Genomic DNA, 12,101 nt, shown 5'->3' on the forward strand with positions numbered 1-12,101 from the left:
CTGGGGGAGCGATAGTCAATGTCGCAAGCACCTCTGGTCTGCGCGGGTTTCCGAATAACTCTGCATATTCGTCCAGCAAGTTTGGGGTCATTGGCTTGACATTGTCTGCAGCTGGTGAGTATGGAACTGAGGGTATTCGAATCAACGCAATCTTACCGTGAGTTATGACTTTGGTTTCTGAGATTGGAAATCTTCCTGCCCGGCTGACTCTGAATAAGAGGACCAATCGATACGCCGATTATTCGAGACGGAGAAAAGAAGGGACTCTTTGACGCAGCTTCCATATACAACAGTACTCTCATGAAGCGCCTTGGTGATGTGGACGAGGTTGCTAAAGTTTTATGCTTCATGTTAAGTGACGATGCATCTTATGTCACCGGAGGTAAGATTCCCGCCCAGTTCCTTGGTAGCAGCCGACGACTAAATCATCATAATATAGCTCAGTGGACTGTAGACGGCGGCTACAGCGCGTGTTAGTGCCATATTGCATCAGCATGAAGACGCGTTTCAATCGCGGTGAAGAATCGTATCTATTATAAAACTGCAATTCAATATCATCAGTTACCACATGAATACAGGCACAGATGGAACGAAGCTTCCTATCAAATGATGAAGCAAATAGTAATATTATATAAATAGTGTTGCTGTAGATGTGGGTCTCGTGGTGCTCTCTGATATGCAGGGCCTCTTATGACCTTGGCGATGGCGAATTTACCTGCAGACCCTTCTTAGGGTAACCGACCGCATGTAAGGGGTTACTTAAACCCCGCAACTTCTTGTATGATGGTTGAACACAAACGGTTTTCCGTAGATCAAAGAGCTGGCTTATCTCAGCGGCGGTGGTCGGCGCGTGGATGCACATCCTGGCAACGGTGAAGGGGATGATTACCCTTGGATACCGCTCTCCCTACAGTCTAAAACGGCATGATCGCGTGGACGCTGACAATCATAGCTTTAATATGTCTACAATGTGGTGGGCGGTATTGTTCTCCCCGTTCTAACAAAGTGCAATTCTGGTGTAATCATGTGAACTTCTTATTACTACCCACAAAGCTGTATGTATGACTTGAGGCTACTTACTATATATTTGATATTTGTGGGACTCAGAAATAACAGCCAGTAAAAAGAAACCGATCAAGTCTTGTCAGCTGTACATAACTGGACTGTTTCTTATTGCTGGACCCCGCATCTCTCTCTCCACATTTTCGCTAGCCTAATATTACGGGCCATTGTCGGGTATGACTCGGATCAATCTCTCTGACCGATCGGGATCAGCTTGCCCGCTTTCGGTCTAGTCTTGCTGATCTTCATCAGACATGATTATGTGTACTCCACACATTGCAAGCCAAACAATAAATCTGTGGGATGCGATAATATTGCGCGTCGCATAGAAGAAGATGAAGTCAACGGGTCCTCGTACAAGGTGAAAGTTGAATTTTTACCCCTCTTATTCGACAAAAGCATATTGACAGGCCAAAGTTCAAAAAGTTAAAGTTTGAGATTTCCCCGCTCATTCGACAAACTCATATTTGCAGGCGGGATCTAGCTTGCTGGTAGTGGAGAGGCGACTCAGACGGGCAGTCTCAATTCTCATTGAAACTTGGCTTTGCCAACGGGGAATGGAGGATTGATTTCAACACAAGTGACAATGTTTGGCAGTAAAGAAACACTAACACCACATCTTTGTCGGGCATTTGTAGGGATGGTTACGTCATCGTGAAGCTTACAACAACACATGGTGTCGAATAACCCGGACTTTGCGCGGGTATTTCGCCAGGGTGCTTATTTTCTTCGCGAATTCGCAGTTCCGCTTGATATTATCATCCACGTAAAAGAGGCTATCAATGTTCCCCCCACATCCATCAACAGTCCGTCCGAGGTTTGCTTGACTTCTCTGATGGGCCAATTTTGAAGATAGCACAAGCTCTGCACATATAAGCGGCGTGGTCTGGAACTCATCGCAGCCATTTCTTCTCTTGACTGGTTCGACTACTTCCATTTGACATCTGGGCTATCTTTATCATCAAACAATGGCAGTCAAAGCAGATCTTTATAGTTACATCAAGCCCTCGGCTGTGCCGTTCTACCAAACTCCTTCGTTTGTTCTGGGAGCTATTGTTGTGGCCTATCTTGTATTCAAGATACTCAGAAGTGGCCGACGTGATCCTCGCATGCCTCCTGGACCTCCTACCATCCCGATATTTGGTAACGCACTCCAGATTCCAACCACGGGAATAGGCAGAAAGTAACGTGCTACAGATGTTTCAGAATATGTCTCGGGAGGTTTCTAATCAACAGTTTTCTAGATATCGCGAATGGGCCGATCAGTACGGTCCAGTCTTCTCTCTCAAAGTCGGACCTACCAACATGGTTGTTTGCTGCGACAAGAAGTCCGTCAATGCCATGATGGACAAGAAAGGCAAGACCTTCTCCGACAGACCCTTCAACTACGTGACGAATTATATCACCCATGGTGATCATGTGCAGCTCGAAAGTGTTTCTCCTTCATGGAGAGAGAAGCGCGCGGTGGTCACGAGAAACCTTGCTCCGGCGTTGTTGGATGAGAAACACTGGAAGGTCCAGGAAGCAGAGTATGATTTACACCCAGTTCCTTAGATGCAGCAGAATATCTCCCGTGGTTACTAACCTGACTAATATTTTAGAGCTGCTATCTTCTTGAACAACATCCTAAAATATCCGGATCACATAATGGACTATGCGAAGCTGTATACGACGTCCGTTGCCTGCACTCTTATCTGGGGTCAACGTATCACCGATCTCAACTCTTTCTGGTTCAAGGATTTCAATGATCTAATGGATGTTGTGAGTAACCCTTATTTACCTTGAGTTGTTTCTATATTTTGATATTGACGATACTCTTAGTGGATCGAAGCGGAAGAGCCGGGAGCTAATCCACCTATCGATGAATTTCCAATTTTGAAGTATTTCCCTGGCAAATGGAAGAAGCGTGCCGACAAATGTCGCGATATGATGGATGACATGTGGGACAAGGCAAGAGCCATTATCGACGAGCGCAGAGCCAAAGGGATCCGAAGAGACTGCTTCATTGATACCAAGCTTGACGAGTATGCTCAAAAGGGATGGCCTATGTCTCAGCATGCGTTCAACAATCTCTTCGGCGAACTTCTGGAGGCTGGAGCAGATACGACCGCCAATCAAATTTTGACCCTCATCCTGGCGCTCGCAAAATATCCCGAGATTCAGAAGCGAGCAAGAAAGGAGATTGATGCAATTTGCGATGCAAGCCAGAGCCCACAGTTTGCCGTTCATTTCGACCAGATGCCCTACATTAACTGCATTGTGAAAGAAGGAATGAGATGGCGTCCTACTGCCTCCGGGGGATTGCCGCATCTTTGCACTGAAGACTATTGGTATGATGGCATGTTGATCCCTAAGGGAACAATTTGCTTCGTCGGTGTATGGGCTATTCATCATGACGAGAAGCTGTATCCTGACCATGATAAATTCAACCCCGACCGATATCTGGATCATCCAAAGCTTGCCAGTGACTATGCCGCTTCGCCCGATTACAACAACAGAGATCACTATGGGTACGGTGCTGGACGTCGGATCTGTCCGGGAATGCACTTGGCCGAGCGCAATATGTGGCGTATAGTTGCCAAACTATTGTGGGCCTTTGAGCTTTCTGAACCCGTGGATCCTGTTTCTGGTAATGTGATCCCTCTGGATGTCGAGGCTTATAACTCTGCAATTTTACTTCGTCCTCTTCCTTACAAAGTCACTGTCAAGCCGCGAAGCCCCGAGCACCTCAAGACTGTCCAGGGAGAATTGGCGGGTGCTATGAAGTTTATGTCTAAATGGGAGTAGGTGGCCTCAGGAGTGCCTTGTACTGAACATATGTACCGAATGTGAAGCGTTGTGCTGAGATTCAATTTATTTGTGTTGCTCGGAATTAGTCAATAGTGATAATTGTACTACCAGTGAATTAAATTCTTCTTCAGCCTAACAACTTATCTCAGCGTACAACAGGCTATCGTTTTTCTGCGCAACATCACATTAGTAAAAGAGCGTTGATCCATTAGTCATCTTAGCGACCAGAGAAGCTATTCAACAAAGTACAAGTTCAAGCACATGAGGAGGCTTTACTCGACTCTTCGGCCTTCCTACCAAAGCACTTAGCGCGAGAGAAACTAACGACTGAAACACAGATATTGCGTTTCAGCTCTCGGTCTCCCGGTCGCCGAACGAGAGAACTATAGAGGTGTTGCACTTCACTTTCCTATATTTGTTCACATACGGAGCAACAGTTGAACACAAGCAGCAATAAGCAAAAAGCAAGAAACAAGAAACAAGAAACAAAAAGCAGGAAATTAGAAACAAGAAGCAGGAAAGAATCAAGACATCAGACAAAAGAAATACAAACAAGAAAATATTGCAGTAAGACTGATCAAGAGCTTGAATCATTCTCGGTCTTCTCTGGATATGGCTTGGGCACGTTATAGGGATCCACACGAATATCTGTCAAGGCTACCTGCACAGTGTCTCCAAATTTAATGTTGACTTCCTCAAGAGATAACCCCTTAGTCTCGGGGAAGGTCAACCAGATAAGGTTGACTGCCACAAAGGTCGCGCAGATAAACACAAGATAGTATCGCCATTCGATTTGATCAAAGGCTTGAGAAGCAGGGCTGCTGTAAACAATGCCAAAGATAAAATAGGAACCGAGACCAAATGTGACGCCCTTGCTGCGCAAATGAGTTGGCCAGATTTCAGCGTTGTAAACATAGACGGTAGCATCGCAAGTAACAGCGTAGAAGAGAATGAAGATATAAAAGAATGCCACGCAAGCGTTGATTCCTGGCTTGTAGTCCGAATGAAGGTAGTATTTTTGCAGGGCACACTGAATAGCCATGGCTATAGTGCAAAGATATCCGCCGATAACTAAAAGCGTAACCCGACCTACTCTATCCACAATCAAGGAGTTGACTGACGCTCCAATCGTTGCACACGTTACCCAAACAACAGATAGTCCTAGTTGCATGAGATTGTCAAAGCCAAGTGATGCGAATAGAATAGGCATGAGATTGAAGATAACCAAAAGGCCACTGGACTGAACCATGGCGAATGCAAGGATTGAGCAGTAGGCCCGCCTGCGAAGATGGGCGTTGGAAAAGATATACCACCAGCTGTGTGGAAGCTTCTTTTCCTCCTCAACTTGGGCGACAATCTGGTGAAACTCTGCTCGAGCAAGTTTTGCCGTCGGATCTGATTTGGTGCGATGAAGGCGCTCCATGACTGCAAGAGCTTCTTCTTTCTTTCCCTGTTCGACGTACCATCTTGGAGATTCCGGAAGGATCAAGATTGTGATGGCGCAAACAACCGAAAAAAAGATCAGCATGATAAACTGCAGACGCCATTGAATAGATGATGTCACAAAGTTGAAAATAACCGCAAAAACTCCGCACGTAATATATCCAATTGTAATGAATGTAGCGTGCATTCCGACTAGCAGGCCACGCGCGTGGGGGGGCGATATCTCGCTCATATACACAGGCATATTTCCCAAGATCATACCGGCAGATAATCCACAGAATCCTCGGGAGACGATAAACATGGCGGGATTAACACTCGCAGCACTGAGAACTCCGGATATGATCATCAAGATGGCAGCCGTCTCTGCGCATATCTTGCGTCCAAACTTGTCCGATATCGCTCCTTGCAGCACCGTTCCAATGAAACCTCCGCCGAAGAACCTGTGCAGGAGTTAGATTGCAGGTTATAAAAGTACTACTGTACACAAATGAAGAATCTCTCACTTACACTGACTCAATACCATCAATGATGGCGGTATAATCTGGTCCACTCAGAAACTTTGCAAGAAATGTCTGCTGGGCCAAGCTTCCAGCGACCGCGTTATTTCCATAGCCAAATAGAAAACTGGAGATTGCAGCAGTAAGGACAATCTATTGCATAACATTAGACAACAGTTGATGATGTAACTCTCAAACGGGAGAAAAGGGACTTACCAAGAAGTTCAAAAGACTGGGAAATTTGGAGTGGTTCGCCAATTGATCTCCGTTTTCAATATGGCTGATCGAAAACTCATCTTGCCGGGACTCGGGTTTGGGATCATTCAAAGTCATGACTATAACGTATTATTGCACTTTAAGAGCCAGATGTGTGATCTAGATGAGCAAAGGCAATTCATCTCAACTTATAGCAAACTTCCACTTTCACAGAGTCGGCTGGTAGTTGACTACTCCCCCGCAAAAAAACGTGGTGTATTGCCGCAGATCATCCGCAATCATCTACCCCGCTCAAGACGACGGTATGATTCCATGATCAGAACAATAAGTGGGCGACAAGCAGAAAGCTTCATTGTCGTTTTGCGTTTTGCGTGAGGAGATGAGGGTATGCGGAGAGCCTGTTGAACACTAACTGAGATAATATTTCATACCACGTTAGAGAGTCAAACGCTAATAGCGACTCTGTGTCGACAGTAGTCTGCTGCCCCGCATTTGAGAACAAAATTTATATGATTCGGTGCTAGTTCGGTTTTTTCAACGTAATTCAACTTCAGCGAGTTCCAGCCACCTCCGGGACAAATCACCGGTATACAGCGCACTTCCGAATCACTCCGTGAAATCTACCAACAAAAGGATCAGATATAGCGCTATCCTATCTGGCGAGCCTGCCGAAGTTCAACCGGAGGTGCGTAGGAGCAGCGGGAGCATGATAGCGCTACCTGCCTCACCAGAAAGGATCAAACAGTCTAAACACAGGAATACCTGATGCAACTGTGCGCATATGTTATCACATTAGATATTGAGAATATCAGGGCCAGACGCTCAGTGACAGGAAGCTCACAGAAACTCCAAGTTGCAGTCAATAAAGAGAGATCAGAGTGGAATCTTCAATAGCCCATCGCATTTCGGTATGGTCAAGGGTAAGAGTTGGAAGTTAAACAGGAAGACTTTGCAATTATACTCTCATGTCTGACATCATTGTACTTAATATGTTGTAATAGTTGAGGAGTTGGATCTCCCAAGATTCGGTAACTGTCTGCCAAGTTCTGGGGATGCACTCATAGTATGAGATATAGTAGTAACAAGATATATTTATGACTAGTCGTGGGTTTGATGAGCGTTGTTTCTAGTAATCAAAGGCTTAGTGGTCTTTTCCAGACCTATGATTGCTGACTCTGTCGTGATGCTTTGTGTAGGGGTTGTTATGATCGGTAGGCACGGCCTGAGGGGTACCAACCGATTCACATTCAGTTTTATTATCATTTACGAAAGTCCCCGTTTTTTTTGCGGGCGGCGACGCACTGTTACACAGGAGACTGGCGTCACCCGGCCGTATGACTGGATGCTGACTGTACGGTGGAATTCTCTTATTATTAACTCCGGATGTGACGCTTAGTCCCAGCTCCGCTCGTGTTCCGATCCATATCTTCTACCCCGCATTTCAAACCACTTTATATATGTGAATGCCATCCCCGATCATCGCCCGCGTATGGGATGCTGTTCTTTGTCTATTTGAATGTTCTAAAGTAGATTAAATCCACTACTTTCGATATGGATAAATCGCACTCAAGCTCAAGTGAATCTGATATGACCGTTGACAAGACAGATCTCGCATGCCTCATGTGTAGGAAGTATGAAATCTTGTCCGCAACTTTACTTTGATACACCCAATTTGTATGGCTAACAGAATAATGATCTATAGAAGGAAACTGAAATGGTTTGTCCTCTCACCCGTAGTAGCCAGCCTATCAATCTAACGTTCTTTAGTGATCGTGAACATCCCGTTTGCAAAGTCTGCCGCGATACATCGCAGACTTGCACTTACCCTAATGTCAGGCTTAAGCCAGGACCCAAGCTGGGTAAGTGAAGCAATAGATGACGAGCCTTGTTCATGGTGTACTGACTGAAAGCAGGCTCTAAAATCAAAAGATCGAAAAAAAGTCATCGCTCTCCAGAAGCTAGGCCGTCCATATCTTCCTCCTCTGGATCGCCTGAAGCGCTGTTGTCTAAACCCATCACAGAGAAGTTCGTGATTCCAAACGCAAAGGCTGAAGGCATAGCAGAATCCAACGACAGAGCGTTCAATTTTGTGAGAGCAATCGCGGTTTCTTCAATGTTTCATCCGAAACATGAGAGCTTTATTGCCCAACTCTCAATGAGCAATAGTGGCTCGTCTTCAGATGAATTTCTGATCAAGCTGGCTTGCGCTCAAAACGTTCTTACCCAGACATGCGAGGAGCTCGGCCTCAGCATCAATGTTGTACAGCGCTTGTAAGTACTATCAGTTATAGAACTAAGCAGTTGGTCGACTTTCTGACACAGATATTACATTAGGATTGGTCAATACTTTGCAAACTTTGTCGGGTTCTCTCTATTTCATAAGCCCACATTCTGCGATAAAATCAGAGACATCCCTGACTACCGTTATCTGGTCGCATTACTTGCAGCGATGTTCTCGATCTCGACTCGATTCCCGGATTCTTCAGCGGATGGATTATTCCCGGATGACAGCTCTGATGGCCAAAAGAGTCATCAGAAGTTTCACAAGATCTCTATAAAACTCATTGACGAGATGCTTGCAGTTTGCTCCGATGAGCCGCCACCATTCTGTCTGTTGCAAGCAATGACCCTAGCGGTGTTTTATAAGCTCATCGCTGGAGTGCGTGGTACTTCTTGGAGACTGCTTGGAATGTCGATTCGAGTTGCTTACGAGCTACGTCTCCATCTCATTGACTATGAAGGGACGAATGAGCCTCCGTCGGACGAGTCGTCTATCAGATCCTGGATCTTGAAGGAAGAAAGGCGACGATGCTGGTGGGCACTATGGGAGATGGATGCTTATGCGTCAATTATCTTGCGGCTGCCTACTGCTGTTCACAGTCATTTCATCGATACCTATTTGCCTGTTCCTGACTCATGTTGGTTTACTGCGCATCATCAGAGATCTTGTTTACTTAGCAGTGAACCTGGTATGCGCTGGAAGATGCTGGTTGAGTCTAAGAATGAAAGTCCTACAGCGTGGCGCATCCTGTTTATATCATTGATGTGCGGAGCACAAGTCCTAAGCCGAGGAAATATACAAGGTCTTCTCCTAGATCTTGATCAAGATGACCAGGTTTCCCATTTGCTTCAGTATTTCAAAAACGCTTACAAAACGAAATGCTCTGGTGAAGACTGGATCAAATTCTCAAATCTTGTCGCTGCTTTCAGAGATGCATGCAATGAAATGCCAGAGTCACTTCGCGGTTTCGACGATCTAACCAATCTGCGCAAAACAGCGGCGGAGCCCGCTCGACATATAGCGAGCGAGAAGTTCAGCTTGTTTTTGACGATTGAGCATGCGAGGTTTATGATCTATCATATTTATGTTGTTCAAGATGCGATTGAAGGCAAGGTTCGTTTGCTGCTGCCTAGCGAGCAACTTTTTGGCTTTTCGACTCCTACCACAGCTGAGGTGTATGGACGAGGGCTCGATACGTGTCTACATTCAGGAGACAATATATATGATATGCTGGCGACTTGCAACGAAGAATACTTGCAATATGTGAATCCCCTATTTTCGAGTACTATCTGGTTTGCAGCGTCGATGCAGGTATTCCGTCGAGTGTTTCAGAGGGACTCTGCTCCTGCTGTTACAGAGCAGAAATACACCTTTCTGAGAGATGTGTATGATAGTTATGTCAAGTGTTGGGGTACACCGCTGACATTGTTGTTCGACTTGGACACTTTGGAAGAAAGATTGGGTCGGGATGTGAATGTAATCAGTCCTGATGACTGGTGGAGCCCTTTCTTTTCTGCGTCTCCTGACCGGGCGGCGTCTTGCAATGTGTCTGCACTTGCGCCGTTCTCAGCGCCGGAAGAAGATAACTTCTTCAATATCAGAATATAGGGATTGTGAGATTAGTGTTAAGTGTGGGAGTCACGTGAATTAGCAGTTTTCTGCTCTGCTCATAGTTGGAGGTCAACCTTGCCATGATCCGACTATTCATTCTCATGCTGATACCAGAAAGGCACGGCTCGGTGTGTTACGACTCAGTCGAGTTTAATGTGTTTACTTGACGGTGATCGTATCAACTTGCGAAAGCAGCAGCTATCATTTAGCGCTCACGAAAGATCTCACTCTCCGATCTGCCGCGAGCCATTTACGTGCCAAGTCAGGCTCTTGACGACAGCCATCTGGGAGCCTGTTATAGGAAATGAAATGGTAGATGCTGACAGAGGCTTCTGTAAAAGTTGAGCGTCTTAGTTCCATATGTTGTTACGCATGGAGAGAATGACGTGTCCAGTTAATACTCGGCGAGGTTATTTTGAGACATAGCCTTTCTGACGGAGCTTTCTTACCGACCAACCTTCCTACCGCTTAGCCTCCTCAGCGTTTAGACTAGCAGCTGCCGACAGTCGGCAGTAAGCGATCTTAGACCGTTACGTCACCTAGCTACAGCTCGGGTCTTGCTTATGAGCATTGGTAGGATCAGCGGTCTGTTAGCATCTCACATCCGCTGCAGGTGATCCCGGCGATCAATTTTATGAGTCGGGGGCTATAATTGTGAGTGCTGTTATTCTATGCATTCAATGGATTATTACTGTACCATATATGCAAAACAGTAGGCATTAGGCTCTTGGAATTGTTCGCTCTACGTCCAGCCGTGTTTGTCAGGGACCGATTAGTGCTCCCGCTGTTCGGCTGTTCTGTTCGCGAGGCCGCAGAAGCCCGAGAGATAGTCACAATATGTGATATAGTTTGTAGCCGTGGCAAGATCTGGCAAACAGAGGAAAGGTGTTTTTGAGCGAGAAAAGTGGGGCCTGGGCTGGTTTGCTGTGAGAAGATCATCGGATGACGAGCTTCGATGACGGATTAGGGTGACGATCTGCGGTCTATCAGGGATCGGGTAAGGGTTTCTGGATCTCCCACCCGTCTCGGCTTTGGGATATCTAGATCGTGCTATCTCAAGGAAGCTGTTCAAACTGTCGAGACAACAGCATTGAATAGCTTTTGCTTTGCCGATAAAATACAATGCACATCTATAGTCTATCTATATGCAGAATTGACTTTGAAATAGAAAGAGCAGACTACAACGGGACATAATTCAGTCACGGGATGTTCTCGAAGTGCGTGAATCCGCGCCGATCACTCGGCTGCCTCCGCTGATCACTCGGATGGAGGCTTTATGACGTCGTCTCGTCCATCGGGCACACAATTGCATATATAATCACCTCCTGTTCCCCAGTTCGTTTCAACCAGATCATCAACCTTCGTCCGAAGTAAATCATCTATCAAAGCCTCTCAGCCAACACCGTTGCCCACAATTCAGTCCTTCAAAAGATCATTCTCGCGTTCCGCACTTCGTTTCAAAATGACTGACAGTATGTATTTCCTATTTCTGCTTGATGGTTCTGAAATGTGATGTCTAACTGAAGTGTTTCAAACAGCTGGCCGAAAACCCGTCTCTGACAAGGTCTCGGAGACCCTCACTCCCGACTCGCAGAAGTCGTACGCTGAGCAGGTCAAGGAGAGCGCCACTGGTGCCTACGACAAGGTTGCCCGCGAGGTCCAGCCCGAGGACACCAAGTCTCCCTTCCAGTCTGCTGCCGACACCGTCACCGGTGGATCGTCGGATGCTAAGCAGTCCGCTGACTCCAACGCGTCGTCCTTCGTCGATACCGCCAAGGAGTACGCTGCCAGCGCTCAGCAGACCGCTACGGATGCCTTGAACCAGGCTTCGGAGTACATCTCTGGCAAGAAGTAAAACACCTTGTCTGTGGATTACCTCCAATCCCGGTAATTGCAATTGCACAATGTTGTGCAGTTAGTTTAGTATAGTAATCAATACAATTTGTTTTCCAAAAAACCTCGGCTCAAGATCAAATTAGAAACCTCGTAAGATATTAGGTAATAAGTAAAGTAGCTGCTTATTCATCCACCAAGCGGCTCGGTTCTTAACAGGCCAAGGCCTGCTGGTTGAGCCGCTTCACGCTGAAGCCAAGATACGGAGCGCCAATCGTACGTATTGTTAGAACAGCCCGACGCAAACCACGCATTCAAATATCGTCTTGTCTCGTCCTTCCTTCCTCCAATTCATATATAGCTGCTTA

The 12,101-nt window shown here is 46.2% G+C and overlaps 5 protein-coding genes across 5 annotated transcripts; 4 read left to right on the plus strand and 1 right to left on the minus strand.

Moving 5' to 3' along the window:
* On the plus strand, positions 1–477 carry BZA70DRAFT_243038 (short-chain dehydrogenase/reductase SDR; the record flags this gene model as incomplete). Its single annotated transcript, XM_064910590.1, has 2 exons — positions 1–157; positions 219–477. Coding segments are annotated over 2 exons (416 nt in total), but the record flags the coding sequence as incomplete, so codon positions are not given.
* A 1,553-nt stretch (positions 478–2,030) lies between these two features.
* On the plus strand, positions 2,031–3,849 carry BZA70DRAFT_243030 (putative cytochrome P450 oxidoreductase; the record flags this gene model as incomplete). The annotated part of the gene is made up of 4 exons (XM_064910589.1): positions 2,031–2,245; positions 2,307–2,591; positions 2,664–2,823; positions 2,884–3,849. 4 exons carry the CDS (start codon positions 2,031–2,033, stop codon positions 3,847–3,849), a joined length of 1,626 nt encoding a protein of 541 aa, XP_064765385.1.
* Positions 3,850–4,139: 290 nt separating this feature from the next.
* BZA70DRAFT_120565 (general substrate transporter) lies at positions 4,140–6,580 on the minus strand. The gene is made up of 3 exons (XM_064909500.1): positions 6,009–6,580; positions 5,803–5,945; positions 4,140–5,735 (listed from the first exon to the last, which is right to left on the minus strand). The coding sequence occupies exons 1-3, from the start codon at positions 6,123–6,125 to the stop codon at positions 4,430–4,432; spliced, it is 1,566 nt and encodes a 521-aa protein (XP_064765386.1). The 5' UTR covers positions 6,126–6,580; the 3' UTR covers positions 4,140–4,429.
* Positions 6,581–7,544: 964 nt separating this feature from the next.
* Positions 7,545–9,999, plus strand: BZA70DRAFT_120713 (fungal-specific transcription factor domain-containing protein). Its single transcript, XM_064909501.1, has 4 exons — positions 7,545–7,725; positions 7,776–7,867; positions 7,922–8,279; positions 8,343–9,999. The coding sequence occupies exons 1-4, from the start codon at positions 7,685–7,687 to the stop codon at positions 9,895–9,897; spliced, it is 2,046 nt and encodes a 681-aa protein (XP_064765387.1). The 5' UTR covers positions 7,545–7,684; the 3' UTR covers positions 9,898–9,999.
* Positions 10,000–11,205: 1,206 nt separating this feature from the next.
* Positions 11,206–11,857, plus strand: BZA70DRAFT_286331 (Lg-Hsp12p). Its single transcript, XM_064913851.1, has 2 exons — positions 11,206–11,372; positions 11,439–11,857. Exons 1-2 carry the CDS (start codon positions 11,363–11,365, stop codon positions 11,753–11,755), a joined length of 327 nt encoding a protein of 108 aa, XP_064765388.1. The 5' UTR covers positions 11,206–11,362; the 3' UTR covers positions 11,756–11,857.
* The last annotated feature ends 244 nt before the right edge of the window (positions 11,858–12,101 follow it).

This window comes from Myxozyma melibiosi (genome assembly GCF_037950935.1).
Source record: "Myxozyma melibiosi strain Phaff 52-87 chromosome Unknown BZA70scaffold_22, whole genome shotgun sequence".
Lineage (NCBI taxonomy): Eukaryota > Fungi > Ascomycota > Lipomycetes > Lipomycetales > Lipomycetaceae > Myxozyma > Myxozyma melibiosi.